The sequence below is a fragment of the Dermacentor variabilis genome, chromosome 2 (genome assembly GCF_050947875.1).
Source record: "Dermacentor variabilis isolate Ectoservices chromosome 2, ASM5094787v1, whole genome shotgun sequence".
Classification (NCBI taxonomy): domain Eukaryota; kingdom Metazoa; phylum Arthropoda; class Arachnida; order Ixodida; family Ixodidae; genus Dermacentor; species Dermacentor variabilis.
Window position 1 is genome coordinate 170,604,963 of NC_134569.1, and position 19,574 is coordinate 170,624,536.

A 19,574-nucleotide genomic window follows, 5' to 3' on the forward strand; every position below is an offset into this window, starting at 1 on the left:
AAGAAGACGAACGCATTTCCACCTGAACACGATCAGCCGTCTACTTCAGTGCAAGTTTGGACAACCTGCCTCTGGCAGCTCAACCATCTCCATTTTCGGGACAGCTCAACGCCCGAAGTTACGGACCCTGACAACGAGTACACCGTAGCCATGGGCTGTCGTATGAAGAAGGAGATGCGCCAGATCTTCAGTTGAGCAGATTTCAGCTAACGAGAGTGAGCAGCAATCTTTCATGATATCTTACGTGCCGCTTATGGCGTTACACAACCTGAACTCTCTAAGTAGTCAGCATTTCACAGAATATTTTGAAAGTGCGGCCTCTGAGCAAACCAACGAAATGCAGATGAATTTGTGGGATGGCGGCGGGATAGGTAGCAGCCGTAGCCACGGTTTATTTACGCCGGCCAACCAAGGTGCAGTGGGATCTCGGGAGTGGATGGCACCGTGACCGCTCAGGTTTAGCGCGATAGCATGTTCTGTCCTCGCTCTAAAGGCACAGTAGCCCTTCCTCTTCTTTGCCTACATTGTAGGCGATAGTCACGCCGCTACAAACTCTCGAAAAAGCATCGTCATGGTAGATGCAAACATTTCAACTATAATTGACACCTTAAAGACTATTCCGGCTTCACGCGGAATTTTCCTCCATTCCTTTGTTAAATACGGGAAGGAATCAACGACTGCTGTAACCTCTGAGGTGAACTTCAGGAATCTGCTGATTTCATCGGTACGCATTCCTGAGATTCAGCGCTTGGGGAACTCGTGATGCATTAAACTATTATTTGCTTCGTCGACTTGACCAGCCTCTGTCAAAGTTCGAATACGCGACACACCTCGTCCGACCTTTGTCCTGATACCCCTGCTACCTCAAAAGTGTCTCAAGATAGGCCAACTAAGCCCTCTGCGCAGGAACCAAGTGACCCGCCAGTGTTGCGGTGGGCCGCATAATACTGCCGACTTCGAGGCACCTTCACTGACACGTCCCAATGTCCTGGCTCTCACGAAGCAAGATCTAAGGATTGCCCGAAGATGCAACAGGAAGTTCGCATTCTCACTAAATCATCATCAGCATCATCATCAGCCTGGTTACGCCCACTGTAGGGCAAAGGCCTTTCCCATACTTCTCTAAATACCCCGGTCATGTACTAATTGTGGCCATGTCGTCCCTGCAAACTTCTTAATCTCATCCGCCCACCTAACTTTCTGCCGCCCCCTGCTACGCTTCCCTTCCCTTGTAATCCAGTCCGTAACCCTTAATGACCATCGGTTATCTTCCCTCCTCATTACATGTCCTGCCCATGCCAATTTCTTTTTCTTGATTTCAACTAAGATGTCATTAACTCGCGTTTGTTCCCTCACCCAGTCTGCTCTTTTCTTATCTCTTAACGCTACACCCATCATTGTTCTCTACATAGCTCGTTGCGTCGTCTTCAATGTAAGTAGAACCCTTTTCGTAAGCCTACAGGTTTCTGCACCGTACGTGAGGACTGGTAAGACACAGCTGTTATACACTTTTCTCTTGAGGGATAATGGCTACCTCCTGTTCATGATCTGGGAATGCGTGCCAAAGGCACCCCAGCCCATTCTTATTCTCCTGATTATTTCCCTCTCATGATCTGGATCCGCGGTCACTACCTGCCCTAAGTAGATGTATTCTCTTACCACTTCCAGTGCCTCGCTACCTATTGTAAATTACTAAATGGTAAATCACTAAAATGGCAAGAGACAAATCTTCCTCAATGGGAAGACTTGTCTTTTCAATCGGCTACTTCAACAGGCTACTCAATCGGCTCTCCGAGGAAGGCAACGCTCGCGTAAGAGGAGGCACCAGAGACTTCAGAAGACCCTCATTGCAGGGCGCAGGGGCCACGACAACCTTCGCCTGTGCCGGCACCGAGGACGGTAACCACGCCTAATGGAAATTCAGGGTCGCTGAGAGCACAAGGCGAACGTTCGTCGCCCCTTGGTGGCACAGACGTGGAGTGGCCTTTGCTGCCCTGCAGACCCACGGCTACGACGCCTTGCTGTAGTGTTCCTCTACGTCAAGGAGTGGATGACAAGGCTAGTAAAGCTGACGACCCTACAGGCAAGCAAGTACCGAAAAGAATGACAAGCGTTGAAAAATGCTGAAGCACCTACTAGAATCAACGCGCGTGATCCTTTGTGATCTCAGTACTACGATTGCTGAAAGCGTCGTGCATGTCCTCGTCGTACTTGAGAAACTTGTGGCCGCTCTTTACATAATTTAAATATATTTCTTGGCACCTGTGCTGTTCATGCAGGAGATGCAGGCTGCTCGCTGTGCATTTTTGTGAAGCTTCAATTGTATTCGTGGCTCTGGAAGGCGGTTCACACATCTCCATGACTTTTTTTTTGCCCATTATTGACAGCAGTGAGAATGTTGAACTTCCCTTCATCGTTGTGCATCCCTCTTTGGTATCATCATCATCTCTCATCCAGCCTCTCACTCCCTATTCCCCCTCTCCCTGTGGAGTGTAGCAGTCTAGAGCGCGCTAGCTCAAGCCTAACTCTCGGTCTTCCTTCAAATAAATTCTTTCTTAACATATCACTAGTTCGTGACTTCCACCACGATATCTAAAGTGACAGAATACAAAACTAAGAACGAGGAGGTACAAATCACAACATAGCCCGCGAAATCACTGTAGTGAGTTATCTCACTGGCTAACACCCCTATGCGCCAATGATATACAATTGACACTAAAGAATATATGACCGGAAACCATCAGGAGTGATCGCACCAGTCATATGAAAGCTTCCTGCAAAAAAAAAAGAAAATAGATGCGTTAGATCTCAGCACCGGCATCGAGGCTTTGCATGAACTGCATACCGATTTGTCGCCTTCACCGACATTTGCGCTGAGTGACGCCGCACCGCTTGATGGCGCCACCAGTGCTCAATGTGCAAGCTTCTGTCCACTCCAAATGGTGATGTCATTTACTTCCTAATCAATCCGTGCACTGTTCAGCTCCTGAAATATTTCTGTTGCCTTTCCTCCTTCTCGCTTTTCTCCTTTGCGCGACTCGAAAGGCTGTCCGTATAGATAACAGCAAATGCAAAGAGCAATATATTGATTTGTCTGAGAAATCAGCCGAACTGGCTGACCACAGCATGAGTAATTGCTACTCCCGCGGCGTTGCCTATATGCTGCCTCGTTTGTAACATGTTCCCATCTGAATCTCTGGCGCCACATGTGCGATGCGCACCTTTTTTTTTTTTTGACAACGGTGCTATCTTCAAACTTTGACGGTTTAAGGCTTGAGGTTTGAAGATTTGAGGGTTCAGGGTTTCAGGGTTGAGGTGAGGGTTGAGGGTGTGGTTCAACAAACACCGAATACAGCGCCTTATTAAGGTGGGGCGAATACCGGAGACAGTGATAGAGGAAAATGATAGATGAAAGGCCGAAAGGCTAGCCAGATTAGATGTACGGTTGACTGCTCTCCTTTGAGGCAAAAAGGAAGGGTGGAAAGCGTTTGAAAAATTAAGAGAATATACGAAGGGAATCTGCCGCACAAAGACGAGTAATGGAACTGGCCACAACTATAGTTTTTTCATGCAGTCCCGATGCTTTTAAGGTATACTTCAGAACTGTTAGGGCTACTGTGTGATTGCCCTCTCGTTGGCGCACAAGTAAACGCGCTCAGCATCAGACTCGACAAATTTGAAAATCGTCCCCTTACAGAAAATAAGATAATTGGACCAAGGTCACAGCCTACCTACACCCGGGGACAGTGTGATCGAAAGTCTCGAGCGGCGAGCCCATCCGGTCGCCCGTGCACAGTATCCATCCTCTCAAGGGTTCTCACGTGGTTTGTAACGTTGGCCTATTTCTCAGGCAATGCAACCACACAGCCCAACCTGCACGCCTCATAGCATTCCTAACAAAACTTCCTGGGCAAGTTGTTACGACTTGGAGACATAATTTTAGGGCGTTAAAGTGACACACGCCAAAAGGACACATATAGAGAAACACAAATGGCCAACTACCAACTCAATTAATCAAATTAAAGACAGGGCAGGGAGCAAATCCTGCACACGCGCAACACGAGAGATATAACGCGACATTGAAGGATTATCTTTTCTGTTTCATCTGTGCTTCGAACAAGTGCATCTCAGCAACATGCAACGTGACTGAGGTATCGCTCACAGATGTCACCCCTTTCATCTTGATGCAACGTGCCTCCAAGAGTTCACGAGCACTTTTATTACCGCTCCGAGCCAATACGGCAACGCGCGCTATGTATGGCTAACTCGCGCAGGCGTTGTAATGCGCGCTAAAATTCGCACCATCCAATTTGTTCAAGTTGTTGTAATGCTCCTTCAGTCGATCATTCAAGCATCTACCTGTTTGGCATACATACGATTTTCTGCAGCTGGGAGGAAGCTCGCGGACTACCCCACCAGCACAGCGAACAAATCGCTTACCACGCTTTTTTGAGCACACTTACCTATCGGTATTCGTGTTACGACGACGTAGCTGGGCCAGTTTATTGGGGGCTGAAAACGCGACGCGACCGTGTATCTAGCTATCACCTTCTGAAGGTTGTGGCTTATTTTCTACACGTATGGCACAACCTGAGTTCTAGTGGCGTCTGTTCTGCTAACGTCAGACTGGACACTCGAGAAGCTTTTCTTTACGTTATGGTTAGCAGATTCGGCAACACCGCGGATGACCGGCTGAGGGAAACCAATTTTTAAATGCCTTGTAATGTCAAAACTTGTCTGCATTGAATGAACACGTGATTTATGCCGCGTCGACCCATGGCATAAAGAGGCAATACTACGTATTACAACCTTTCAGTGTGTAGAGTCGTACTGCATAAGTTCTTTCCCAACACGCGGAAGTAAAGCAAACAATGACGAGGTTAAAACGTTCGGCGGGTATCGAAATACTGTAATGTGTTGGCAACAGACACTTCAAAGGTGATAGAGTATGCCTGTCCACATAGCTTAAAGTTAGCTAAAGCTAAATTAACGACCAGCGGAAAGGCCCCTCGGCAGTCGCGCCCTAAAGGAATTAAAAATCATAAACATACCTAAACACTTTAAAAATAAGAGACGTGCTGTTAGAACATTGCAGTAAGTAGTCAATAGTAGATCAAAATATGTCACATAAAAGCGGCGCAATACGCAAACCGATCCATATACCTTTCTTGTGCTGATACTACCTTTCAATACAACGTCCTAGCAGCCCATCACTCTTTCTTTAATTGTTTAAGTGTGCTGATATTTTTTAATTATTTTAGGACGCGACTGCCAGTGACCTTTGCTCTGGCCGTCAAATTAGTTTGAGCTGATTTTAAGCTAGCTGGACAGGCATATTCTTTCACTTTTGAAGCGTCTATTGCCAACACATCACAGTATTTCGATACCCACAGAACGTTTTCACCTCGTCATGTTTGTTTTACTTCCGCGCATGAGGAAAGAACTGATGCAGTACGACTCGACGCACTCAACGGCTGTAAAACGTTATATTGCATCTTAATTCCAGGGGCGACGATGCATAAATCACGTGTTCATTCAATGCAGGCAAGTTTTTCCCATCACTAGGCATTTAAAAACTGGCTTCCCTCGGTCGTCTGCGGTGTGGCCGAATCCGTTTACCATAAGGTAAAGAAAAGCTTGTCGAGTCCTGAGTCTGATGTTACCAGAACAGACGCCACTATACCTCCAGGTTGTGCCGTACGTGTAAAAAATTAGCCACAATCTTGGGAAGATGGCAGCTATTTTACGGGATCGGGCCACGTTTTCTGCCCAAAATAATCAGGCCCAGATACGTCGTCGTACCAGGAGTACTGATAGGCAAGTAGGCACAAAGAAACACGCTAAGCGATTTGCGCGCTGTGCTGTTGGGGTAGTCCACGACATTCCTCCCAGCTGCAGGAAATCGTATATATACCAAACGGGTCGATACTTAAATGATGCACTGAGGGAGCATTCCAAAAACTTAAATGGGATGCGGCGCATCTTAGCGCCCATAACAATGCCTGCGCGAGTGAGCCATACATAGCGGACGTTGCCGTAGTGGCTCGGAGCGGTAACACAACTTCTCGTGAGGTCTTTTTGGCACGCGACATCAACGAAAAAGGCACCACGTGTGACAGCGACATCACGGTCAAGTTTCATGCAACCTAGATGCACTTGTTTGAAGCCACAGGTGTAGCAGCAAATATATACCTTCAATGTCACGTGATATCTCTTGCGTTACGCCTCCGCAAGAATTCCACCATTACCCGTCTTCTCTTTAACTAAATATTTTGGCAGTTGGCGCTTTGTGTGTTTCCCCCTTGCGTGTGTCCCTACAGCGCCCTCAACTCATGGGCTCTGTAACGTAAAACTATTCAAATAAATTTTTATTCCATTCTCCTGACGTCAAATTTGCGTAACCGCAGCCGCAGGCATCCGGCGGTCACCCGCAGGATTGTCTGAACAGACCAATGAAACGCTCTTCTCTTTCGTAGGAGGTCACTTTTATTTGCTTGAAAAACGAATAACAGTGCCTACACTGAGTGGCTTGCCTTATCTAATTGGCTGACAAGAGGCGAGGAGCACACTCAAGTGGAGAGAGATTCGAAGGGCCGAACCACGGCACAGAAAATCGATAACCGCATGAAGATCATGGTACTTGCGTCTGTGTTTGGTCCGCTTGCCCTTACTTATCTTACGGTGGCTGGTCGAAAATCGCGGCGGAATGCTACGGAAGCTTAAGAATGATGCTAAAACGAATACTCAGCAAAGAAGAGTTGGCAGAACGAGGTCGTAAACGTACCGAAAGTGCTCGAAAACGTTACACGCCCAGGCAAACAGTTTTATTATACGCAAATAAACCCATGGTTTCTGGCAGGGGCGAGTAGCCAGTGCCTGCGCGATCGGCGGTAGCCATCTTTTATTCCTTTCGGAACAGGGCGGCCTGCAGCTATTCAGAGAAAAATTCTGTTTTGTTCGGCGTATTAACGTATTTTTAACGCGTACACGTCACTTTGACGCGGTGAGTTCTCGCGGTTTTGTGATGTCTCGTTAGAGACAGGTGAAGTGGCTGCCGCCCGAAAAGTATTGTCCAATAGCCGAGGGCTAATGGTAAAAAGGCATCAAATGAGAAATAACATTTTTTTCTGTCAAATCATGCATAATCAGTGGGTACACGTCATATCATATAGGGAGCTATCGCAGTTTTCCTTACGTCGCGTGACAGACAGGTGAAGTGGGGGTGGTCCAAAAAAGGTCTTTGACCAATCTCGGAGGGCTGATTGCAAAAAAAGAATAAAAAAAAGTTTGGAATAGTTTTACGTTATAGCGCCCCATGTTTCCCACGTGGCCTTCGCGTGTCAGCAGATCAACTGGGAAGCTATCGATTGATTTTTGCCAATCGCCTACTGTTGGTTTCAGTCCAGTTCTTTTTTTCATTCGGCTCTTTTGCTAATCGGCCAGCATGCATTCACTGAAAGCTTCATTCAATAGATAGTCGAAACCGGAGCTAGCTTCCTTTCTCACTTGAGGACCAGTTCCGGGGACCTCGTCCGGAGAAGGATGCCGATCTCTTCGTAGGTCAGGAAGAAGAGTAGTTCGGGTGAAGGTAGTCTGCCCTCGCACACCATTCTCCGCGACAGCTGGTGGCACAGCAGCCGTAGCTGGTGGATCACGCGTACTGCCGCCGACTGTGAGGTGCAAGGACAAATAAATTAACCAATAGACGGGGTCACAGAGCTCTAGAAAACAACAATTTATAGGTGCCTGTGCCTGCTAACAGCTGTTGCACGCAACCCGTCCATGTCATATATCAGTTATCGCTACTTCAACTCGCCTTAGACTCTTATGAGTAATTTCAGTATAAGTAACTCTAAGTAATTTATATGCCTTAAAAACAGGTATCTTTTGTTGATTCGATTGGGTTCATTTTCTTTAGCGTAAATGTAGCCAGAATTGTGTGACAACATGGATACTTATACAGCTACAGTGGTGAAGTATATGCAAATATTAAGTCATAGTTTATGGAGCCGTATTACTGTTTGCTCACTTTTTTTTTCAGAAACGCTAGACGTTTCATTCGGAAGCTAAAGGTAAAACCTGCACTAATATTTCAGCAGTCTGCATCAAATTTTTAATGCTTGTCTCACAGCAGCCGCGGTGACTTTCATACAGGGATCATTGCGGAGGAATTGCCTCACCGATCTGTGTGAGATCAATCAGCCACATTGAATGTAGGAGACTGCTTGAGTAGCGATATCAAATATATTGTGCGTCGGCTTCGTTATCATTGCCCTCTCTTTCCATAGTAGGTTTGAAGCTATGACTGCCAACGCATCGGGTTTGTAATGTAACCCTGCCACACCTGTTTGTGCTCACGCAATCAATAAGGATATTCAGGATAACAAAAATGGGTATTTGTTGAAGCGGAAGGTTCATAATGGCCTTTCAAAATGGCACCATCTTACATTTACAGATCCACGGTTGTCAACTTGCAATACGCTGTTACGACGACAGGTTGAAATGTTTTGCAGCTCTTCTATAGCAAAAAGTCGTACAGTTGTTTCTCCTTAGTACGCGAATCTTTAGTATACGCTGACATCTGCAGCCAAATGCCGTCACAGTATCAAAGCTTCACGTTCGGTGGTTGTTCCGAATCAGTCATGTAAATATCGCGTCATACCACAATTTCAAGCTTCCGTAGTGGGCGTTTTGTTTCTTAAGAGAAAGAAGGAAGTCTCGTCAAAACCAATTCACCTTAGATTAGTCATTGTAAATTCTATAGTAAATGTCTATCGTATCATACATTAACCCGCTGGTTCAATTAGCTCTTATGCATTTATAAAATTGCCGCAGAAAACTCTCTCACCCACCCTCTCACTGTCGGAGACGTAGCCTTGCCAGTGCTCACAGTAACAGCCAACTGACACAGTGGAAGCATTTGGAGTCACCTTCTAAGGAAACCTTCAAGGCCCAATGTTCCAGAACAAAGACCCTACGGTCCGCATCTGCCTACCAGTTACTTCATAAAAGACGAATCTGAGGACACACATCAAGGGTGGTTACTTGAACGCACTGAAAACTGCATTAAGCACGGGATTGCCGAGAAAAACTCAAATATGTTGTTTTTTCTATTCTGCAAGATCGCGGAAGCTTTCCATTCAAATAGAAAAATTATGATGAAAAAGAATTCATTTGATATCACAGGTGCGCTGAGTTGTGAAGCATTCTCACAGCACCTCATCTTGTGTGCAAACCGTGGATCTGCGTCCCAATGTGGATTGGCATCTCAAGGCAAGTTCCGTTATTGCGACCTGGATGCTAATACGCTCTATTTGAAGCTCAGAGAAGTAAGGCTCGATTCTCAGATCCTCCATTATGTTCGCATTGTAAGCAAAAACAAAGAAGCTAAATCAATTTGTCGCTTTTTTCGGTTTTTAGAGGGAAATATTCGGAATTCCACCAACGCGTCCTGAACATTATAGAAAATCCATACAATCATAATATCATCGGAGAGCCGTCCTGACCATGACGTAGGGATCATTGGGGTAGTCATCGTCAAAGGGCAGTTACCATCCTCGTGCCTATATTTAGAATTTATTCAACGTTCGGCCTGCAAATTGGAGATGCAATCATTTGCTTTTTTTTATCAAATCTAGCGAAACGAATAGCACCTAATCAACCAATTCGCACAGTCACTTCAAAATACGCAGCTGGTGAATTTTGTGTGTGTATTTTGTCACCTGAATACGCGGTAGTATGGTGCCTTCATGTGACGGGTAATTTTGAAGGCGCTTTTTACGTGCCACAAAGCCCAATCTCAGCAATCGAACGCAGTCGAAGCTGTAACCATCCACAGTTGATTTCATCGTCAATTCTGCGCGTAATACTCATGAAATAATCTTTTTCGCATTACTAACCCACGACACTCACCTTTGTCGTCTCTCGTGCCTCAACTGCAGCACGGGCCCTGGGCGCCACCAGCTTCAATATGGCACTGCAAGAGTGAGTTAGGAAATCACTGATTTTCTCACGATTAGTCCGCCTACAAACAAGTTTTAATCGCATTGTTGTCACCTGAACAACTTTCAAGCTTCATAATTTGGTGAGTGGAGAGAGTCTTTCATCTACGAAAGCGTTGAACGGACGGCGTTTCTGACAAGGAGAAATGAAGAACGTGCTGGTAGGGCCAAGTGCGCCGAGTTCAGTTTTCGTTTGTTGTTGCCCGCAACGTACAACGTTTCGTTTTTTTTTTAATACAGGCTGCATTATTTTCTCCCTGTAACCTCACGTGACACCTATCAATAGTATGCAAAGCAATGAGCGGAAGGGAAGTAATTGCCTGTTGTCTCAACTTAACGTCTGCCATGGTTCTTGAAAAAGTTTTTCTGACTGTCGGTAACCGGGGTCAAAGCGAATTCCTTTCAAATTTTTCTTGATATCTCATATTTATAAGTGGTAGAGTGTAGTATATATGGTAGCCGACTGCACCAGTCGTAATCAAACTGAGTCTGTGTAATATTGAAAGGGCGAGTATATGTCACCCATCTTATTTAACCCGTTCAACTGTTGATTGCAAAAAACACGAGCACTATAGCTCAAGCGACTCTCATGCGAACTGAAACCAAGTGCCTTTCTGAACAATAAAAGCTGCACAAACTTTTTTGCCGTGTCTCCCCCGTAAAAAATATTTACAAACACAAATAACGTACGGATGTCTGCAACAAAGCTAGGAATAATATCTACGCTTTCGCTTTACTTGCAAGACCTTACCTTGATAGCCTCATTTCGTCGACAGTTGCGAACGTGTACATTGAAGCAAGCCAAAAAAAAACTAAAGTTTTATGGCGGGAAACAAGTTGTAATGGTGTCGAGCAGCAAGCTTGGTTTGCAGTTGTTGAAGCAAGGCTTCGATTTCGCTAAGTCCACACGTAACTTGTTACACTTCGTCCCATAACTTCGCAGCTTTGATTCTACTTAGAAAGTTGAATGTCATGCGTTCCATGTACGCCTAGCGACAAATCTGGTGGATGATAGACTTGCTCGCAATGTTTTATAACTCAAGTCGGCAAAGAAGGCTCTCAGAGACACTCAACGTGATCTATAACAGGCCACCACCAGTCATTTTCATTTTTTATGGTCTCTATCTCAGCAGTCCTGTGTAACAAGAGGACTGAGCAAACCAGAGAACTCCCAGCTGCATCGCCTCCACACGGTGTCAGACCGTGCTTCGGTGTGGTTATGCAGGATCGCACTCGCCGTATCGCCTGTATATGTGACTTGTAAGACTCGTGTTCATGTTGAACACTATTTGTTGCAGTGCTCTAAGCTGCGTACAGAGGGCAAATTTCTATTGAGGCGCTCCACCGTCTAAGACTCTACACGTTGGTGTGAATGACATGGCGTTTCCCAGAGGATACTGGACATTCAAGAGGGAGGGGCCTGACTCCACCTGAAGATTTTCGGTTATCTGGACTTATCCTGCGATTAATAACGTCTAGCAGTCTCATTTCAGAGCGTTGAGCGAGGTCCTGGGCAGCCTGACACTGAACCGTAGAGGGAATGGCTCACAGGCTGCTGGCTTTTGCCACATTTCCGCTCCGCTTTGCGCGGCGCCTTAATTACTCCCACGCTGCGCTTCTGAACGGGGACGAACTTTCCTGAAAGAAGGCGCTGGGAACGACCGAAAGTGCTGCACCGTCCAGCAAGGCTATATCTGTCAGTAGCCAACAACCTCCTCTTCACTTAGGAGTTTATTCGTAACGGGTGAAAAGGTATGGCCCTAAGCTGGTAGAATATCATCAGAAAGCGTGGGAGTGAAGTCTTGCCATTCGAAATAGCAGGAGTTTCAATGTACCAGTGCTCCAGCAGTGCAAGATGTAGCACAGTCTACTGATTGTAACTGCACCAACGACATGCTCCCCATGTCTTGTTGTTGTGTAAACATAAGCCCCGTTGCGCATTTGTAATAGTAAAGCACTGCATCAGCATGAACGCGCAAATTTGTCATTTACCTCTGGATGGTAGACAACCTGTGGGGAAACTTAGAGACGTCCCACGGAGCAGATGCTTTCTGATCGACTTGCGGTGCGGCAGCGGCAGCCTAGACCAAGAAGCAGATAATCATCCTGATGTTTTGCACAAAAATGATTCTAACTACACGGAAAGTCATCAAGTAACCTGCTGAGATGTATTTACAGATGACTATGGGAGAATAAACCTAACAAACTACGGAAAAGTATTAAATATTAAAGAAATAAAAAGAAATACACATTTAGTAATTACCTGTAAGAATTCATATGATAGATAAAACTCATATACAAAAAAATGCTTCCACTAAGCACATTTTACATGCGGTGGAGGTCTTCCAAACGGCCTCGAATTCAAGACTTGTCCTGCTGTCATGGTGCTATAACAGGCTGCCAGCATTGTTAATGGGACTACTCAATCACTGCCGTTAAAGGTGAGCTGTGGTTAAGCATATCGCCTAACGTTCGCTGGTCACAAGAGCACGCTGGTGTTTGCGTCTGTGTTGCTACCATAATGAGCTATAAGTCTCCATATTTCTTTCCATTCCAGACTATACCTTCCGCGAACGAATCACCACTGCTTTTTGTTTTTGTTTTTCGTCTTCTGCGAAACCCTTCGTTTCTTACCTTCAATGATTTCACAAGAGACGACGGATCCATCACCCATGGTTTGGTATAAACGTCGAACTAAGCAAAAGAAAGGAGAAACATTTATATAGCTACGTTAAACAAATATACTACGTACAACTACAATATGTGTATCCTGGTTTTCCCGTTTCGAAAATATTCTAGAAAAAACCAGCACATGGTAGCAGCTAAACTCTCAACATGGCCTATGCTGTGACGACTTGCATTTTTCCCCAATGTCATCATCGCAATCGATGAATCCCCATATGGCAATTAAAAGCAATAGTTTGCCCGTCACTGCGACTGTAAAATCGGTTGCAGAAACCACTTCAGCAGGTGAAGTTTCTTTCGCTTGTGTTGATTTTCAGGAGTCGTTTCATTTTGCTAGCTTGTTTATTTCGAAATGAAGCATGCTTCAATCACTCCTGTAAATTGCTCACTTATGCTGCCTGAATTGCTCAGCATTGACGCCTCCTATACTGATCGTATTTTGGCTCTGCAAAGCAACTTACCCCGCAAGGATGCAACAGTGGGTAAGGAGGAGGAGGAGACAAAGGGGACAAAAGACAGGGAGCTTAGCCAGTGTAAGTACTGGCTGGCTACAATGTGCTGGGGAAAGGAGTAAAGGGAATAAAAGGAGAAGAAGAGGTAGAGAAAAAAATGGAAACCAGACAATTCACACAGTAACGCGATACTACGCGCTACAACATTCAAAGGCGGTCGCACAATTCGCATGTCCTTAAAAATTTCAGCAAAGCCCTTAAGGCCTTGAGTGCCGAAGCCCGTCTGTACCAGTGTCCTAGAGCTTTTTCCTCTTTAAAGGGGCGATTATCAAGTTTTTCGAGCGCGGTCGCGAGCACTTTTCTTAGCACTTTGTAAGGGGGACAGTTACAAAGGAGGTGCTCAATTGTCTCCTAGCAGCCGCTGGTGCAATAGTGGGTAAACATCTCAGAAGAAGAACAGGTACCACTAATAGCTCAGCTTTTACACAAATGTACCGCAAGTTTCAACGCACTCGAAAAACCCTATTCATTTACTATGCAAGGCAGGCTAAGCGTGCACGCGTATTCCATTTTATGCCATTCCACTCTCATGTGTTAAGACGTACGTTGGCGAGACAAGGCCTTGCGTCAACGAGCGACCCAAGGAACAGGCGCAAAAAGCAAACAAAATTGTATATAGAGGAGCGCACCTTATTTCGTATATAAACTCTTGCAACAATTGTGAGGCGCGACTTGATGGGACGCTGATTCATGGCAAAAGCGAGAAGGAGCATGCGCGGATTACCTTAGAGGTCGACCACATAAAAAGACGAGGCTATAATTGCATCAGTGCCACATCTTTGTCCTCGCACCCATCTGAATTTGACTTCCTACGTTTGGGCATGTGATAATTTGGCAGATCTCGGTAATGTAATCTGTGCGCCTGCGCGGTTGTGTGGCCTAGGGTTTATATATGCATCGACGACGGCGAAATAAAGCTGTTAGTTAGCGCCAGTGTGTGTCGTATGTTGCTTTTGTGGTCCGTCTTAGGTGTTTGCGCTGTCAGATTAAGTAGAGTACATTTCAAAGATGCCGGAATTTTTCCTTGTGGAAGTTATGATGAGGTAGTGCATTTTTTTCCTGCATGCATTGCATGCGACCATACTGTAATACGGGCTCTACCAAGGCGCCTGAGCTCTCTTCTGAACATGAAGCGTGCTGCTGCAGGTTTCTGTGGTGAACCGAATACCCGCTAATGCACATAACGGCGAGCCGAACCCACATGCGCTCTTTAGGCTTAAAAACGGTTCGTTGGTCACAACAGCCATTCACAAACGTATAGCCCAATCTGTTGGAAATAGGGGAGAATAAATAATCTCTTCAAATTTACGTAGTGCTCAACTTGCAAATAGGTTCCCTAAATTAAATAAAATAGGGCGGAAAATAGTCTTCGACAGCTTTACATTCGCCTTTTGTTAATCTTTACACGAGATGAAGATTTGAAGAGATGGGCTGCTCAACAGACTAGTCAGAAAATCGAGCTCTAATGTTTGCAGACATTGAGCACACCCATTACACACAAGCGATTCAAATGATCAATAGTTATATGACCTTAATAAATATATTCATGTATAATATTACACTTGTAATGTTATGCAATCTATATAATCGATCTCTAAAAACAGTTCGTAAACGCACCCTTTTAATGCAATCCTCGAAAAACATGGTTAATAATTGGCGGTTCCCTTGCCTTAAACGACATGGAGATTGATGAGGTTGCTTGCCAGGTCTGACTGGTCTAGTGTAATCAACACCAACACATCTACTGCTGATAATCATTAATTCCCATCAAATTTTTGAAAGAAACTCTTATGCAACTGCACTGTCAGATACTTTCATTATGTAAAGCGCAGTTTGCCCAAAGTTGCAGGCGACTCTAAAACATGCATTACAACACATTTTAAAAGTATATTTCTTCAGTCATTACAAATGATAGACTGACACTGCCTGTGCCCGAGTTACATCATTTGGTTCAATGATGCTGTACACTCGCTTGACAGAAGGTCACGATGGTAGGATAATCGTTTGTTCCTTTTATAGAAACTCGCTGTAATTACACCGTTAATTTTAATTTATCACACGATAATTTTACGTTTTCTAACAAACAGGCTTCCATTCATTTCTTAAACCACATGTGCTAGTCACTAGGGGCTACGGCCCCCCCCCCTCCCCATTACGATCAAGAAAAAACTATTCGTTCATCGTTGCCGACTGAACGCAGCATGTCGAACTTTCCATCACAACTCGCAATGCCATCATTCAGTAAACGGAATTGAAGTCACGTTTCGTAAGCAGCTGGTTCAATTCACTCGCAGCTTATTGACTCTGATTTTTCTTTAGGTGGAGTTTTCTTTGTCTCTCGTATGATGTATGACATTCGCCGTTTTTTTTTTCAGTAGTATTTGTGGATGTAAACAGGCTCCTTAAGCCTCTGATGTGCTGTATGTCATTCCGAGTAGACAGCTTGGGCCACTAGGCATGTGCCCGAATATATAGATTGCTGCCGGAAGCTGCGTGGCTTGATAGACAACTTGAATCAACAAGCAGAGAATTTCGGCACTGGGTATGTTCGACCGGGTGCGTTCCTATTATTGTCCGGTCCCCCAGATAGGGTGTGCCACTGTGGCGTCAGGAGTGTAAATGACTAAATGTATGTAGATATGTCTCGTTCTTCTTATGTATGGTGCTTTCCGGCACATAAAACTCTCACGTACATTCTTTCCTCGACATGCTTCATACATCACCTTTCTCATCGTAACGAAGGTAGCTAACAGCTACACGCAGGCAATTAAATGGAGTCCATATCGTCTGCCACAGCTCCTACTTCGCTAACTCAAAGAAGGTTCGCGTCACTTAGACTCCAACGTTACGCTGGATCTGCGAACTCATTTCTTCTTCGTTGTACTGGCGGATTGCACCGGCAAAAACAAATGGTAGTTTCAAATATGTACGCCTTGACTGAAACTGGTAGAAATGATTTGCTTCTATTCAAAACCGTCTAAAAACTCAGCGCGTATTAAAAAAAACAATTTAAATACGACGGATCCGATACCTCCTTAACGGCACGATGGCCATGCTTCTTGATGAACTCCCGGTACTTCTTCCCGCAGTCACTTTCGGTCGTTGACAGCCATTTACAGGCCTCCTGTTTCATGAGTAAAGGCAAAATCGGTTTACGACCATCAACTCTGAACACTTGCCACATACAGCCTGCGCAATGCGCGATCCTTTTACGTTTATCTCGAAGTTCCAGATGCCTGCACTACATTTGGCAGTGAAAAGTACTAAACGTAGGAGACAGAAACGCAAGACGTAGAATGAGATGCTGAGTGTTGACAGAATATTTTGTTGCGCGGAGAGCACCTTATACACCTTAGCACCTTAGTACATGCAGGCGTTCTAACCTAGAGTTCAGTTATTCGCTGGTTTGCAGTCCAGAACTGTTTGTCAGTTAACATCAAGAAGAGGGCTTCGAATGACGCGCAAATGAGTGTTGCAGGCAATACCAAAAAGTTAAGTTTAGATGTAAATTTTACTGGCGTTGTGTCTCACGTCTGCGACAAACTTAATATACCACCGTTATAGAAGTTGAAAGGACCGAATAAGAAAAGCATCTGTGTTTTTGGGGAATGCAGCCCTCTCCAATACACGCGCATGGGACACTTCCCATACATCTTCGATCATATGAGCATGCGGCCGAGTTGCAGAACCGACGCCAAATTCTACTAGCTGCGGAATGCTGCAACCCTCTCGTGGCATGTAGATTTAGCTGCACGTTCAAGAGAGCATATTAAGCTGCAGTCCTCTACTATGGCGCACTTTATACATAATGTGTGAACTTGGAATGGTGCGCCGCCTTATTTTATGTTATTGTGATTTAATTAATGAACGTTTCTTACATCATTAACAATCTGAAGTAGCTCTGAATGACCGACGTAACGTGGTAGTTGAACCTGTCGCTTGTCCCTAGTGCCCTCGAAAACATGAAGCATGGCAGTACTCATCTGTTTCTCCACGTTAAAATAACGTTAGAGCATACTCCTGGGATGCATTCACCTCTGTGGTCATGCTGACGAATTGATCTTTCTCTGTAGACTCCCTCAGCACTCGACCCAGCTCCTGCGGTAAATAAACGAGAAGGCACACCAGAATCAAACTACAGGAAAGCATTTATGTGGTAGAAACAACACTTGAGGGTATGGGACTGAACTGCTCTGCTAAAAAATCAGAACTATTGGTATTACGGAGCAGTAAGCGTGGGCGCAGGCCGAACGGATATATCCCAGAGGAAGAACCCCGCATTGACATATACGCCAAGAATGGAGAACCAATCAGGCAGGTGGAGACTATTAGAGTGTTAGGACTTCTCCTGCAAGCGAACGGATCTAATTGCAGGATGATAGAATACATCTCTAACAAGTCAGAAGAAGTCATTAGGCTTCTGCGTAGAGTTACCAACAAGCATAAGGGGCTAGGAGAAGACAGTGCCATCAGATTGGTACATGCATTCGCCTTTTGCCACTTCTCGTACGTGGCTGGCATGCTACAATGGACACAGGCCGATAAGAACAAGCTAAACGCTTTAATCAGACGACTTATAAAGACTGCACTAGGACTTCCCATCAGCACGGCCAATGATAGCTTATTGCGCCTAGGGCTGCATAACACACTAGAGGAGATAGCTGAGGCTCAACAGGTGGCCCACCAGGAGAGACTAATGGGGACACGCCCTGGGAGGGCGCTACTTGAAGAAATTGGCGTAGAAATTAACAACCACACCAACGAAGGAGAATTATTAACACAATTGCAAGCGGGACTACGAGAAACAATAAAGACGACCCCGTTCCCTAGGAACATGCACCCGACACATAACCTCGAGAGACGGAAGGCAAGGGCGAAGGCACTCCTTCAAGACATAGATCAACATAAGCAGCAGGCGGTGTTCGTTGACGCTGCCTGGGTTAAAAATAAGGATGCGTATACCTCCGTTGTCGTAGACACTCAAGGTAACATACAGGATGCCATCACCGTCTATACCAAGGACCCCACAGTAGCAGAACAAGTAGCAATCGCCTTAGCCATCCGGGCTAATCGGTGGACACATATTTACAGCGACTCTAGAACAGCCATACGCAACTTTACCAACGGATATGTGACACGGATAGCAACAAAATTATTAGAGAAGGTCAAGAGTGAGAGGATCGAAATCCGCTGGTTTCCTGCACATTTGGGGGTGGTGGACGGAGCTCGGAGAAACCTCAATGAGGTGGCAAATGAAGCAGCACGAGGACTTTCTAGCCGTGCTCTTCAAGACCGAGCAACTTACACTTCACCCGGGGAACACAGGGATCGATTATTAACATATAACGAAATCACGAAGCATTATTATTTAAGCAGAAGGGAATACCCATTGCCACACGGTAAGCTTTGCAGAGCCCAAGCGGTCACATTACGTTTGCTACAGACAAGAACATACCCAAGTCCATATTTTATTAACTGGATCTATCCAGAGAGGGAAATTCAAACCAACTGTAATAAGTGCAATGGCATCATTACTCTTGACCACATGCTTTGGCAGTGCCCCGCGGTCTTCACAGACCGTGACAAGGAACAAGAATGGTGGCGGCAAATGCTACACAGTGAATCACTCTCTGACCAATTACGGGCAGTCCAGAAGGCCCGCGATGTGGCTGAAGGGCTCGGCCTGACAGTCCCAACGTGGGAGCGGCCCGCGTCAACGTATGGTTGACCTTCAGGACCCAATAAAGTTCTCCATACCATACCATACACCAGAAGGCAGACGATATAAAAGGTTATCCTAAAACGCTCTTTGAGACTAACTATTACTTAGCTTCCTTTTTTCGCACTAAATCTACAAAGTAACGTCGGCAAGAATTACTAATATTGTACTGCCGCCCTTATCGTTAAATCCACTCAGCCATATACTTTGTAATGGCAGTTGGCATGAAGATGAAGTACGGAATAGAAATCCAATAGGTAAGCCATGCCCGCAAATACGGCAACTATAGAACCCGTATTGTCAAGAAGAAAAAAAAAGTGTTTTGTGTCAAAACTTTGTCGTGCAAGGTAAAAAAGAGCTGCCGAAATTGTGAGTTTACAACGTAACTCTTTATTGCGCGAACATCTGCTGATAAGGACTAACAGCACTCGTATCTCAGTGGTAGCGGTGAGCACGCTGGTTCATCGTCGAATTTGGACGCACGGGTCTAGTTCGTCCGTTATTTAAACGTCTGTTACCACGCATTCGATATGAAGGAGTGATAAATATGCGTGATTCGCCATGCAATAACGGTGTAACTTATACATGCATGCGGGCCTGATGCCGCTGACTGCCGCGCAAATTGCCATGTTTGCGTCCCAACATCGCGCTTCGGCA

The 19,574-nt window shown here is 45.3% G+C and overlaps 1 protein-coding gene across 1 annotated transcript in view; it reads right to left on the reverse strand.

The window, feature by feature from the left end:
• The window catches only part of LOC142572935 (rifampicin phosphotransferase-like), a 139,178-nt gene that overhangs the window by 17,492 nt on the left and 102,112 nt on the right, over positions 1-19,574 (reverse strand). Inside the window, exons 29-34 of the mRNA XM_075682393.1 lie at positions 17,234-17,296; positions 16,230-16,322; positions 12,636-12,695; positions 11,994-12,082; positions 9,913-9,976; positions 7,507-7,670 (exon numbers count right to left, since the gene is read on the reverse strand). Coding sequence (XP_075538508.1) covers positions 7,507-7,670; positions 9,913-9,976; positions 11,994-12,082; positions 12,636-12,695; positions 16,230-16,322; positions 17,234-17,296 — 533 coding nt within the window. The remainder of the gene's footprint in view (positions 1-7,506; positions 7,671-9,912; positions 9,977-11,993; positions 12,083-12,635; positions 12,696-16,229; positions 16,323-17,233; positions 17,297-19,574) is intronic.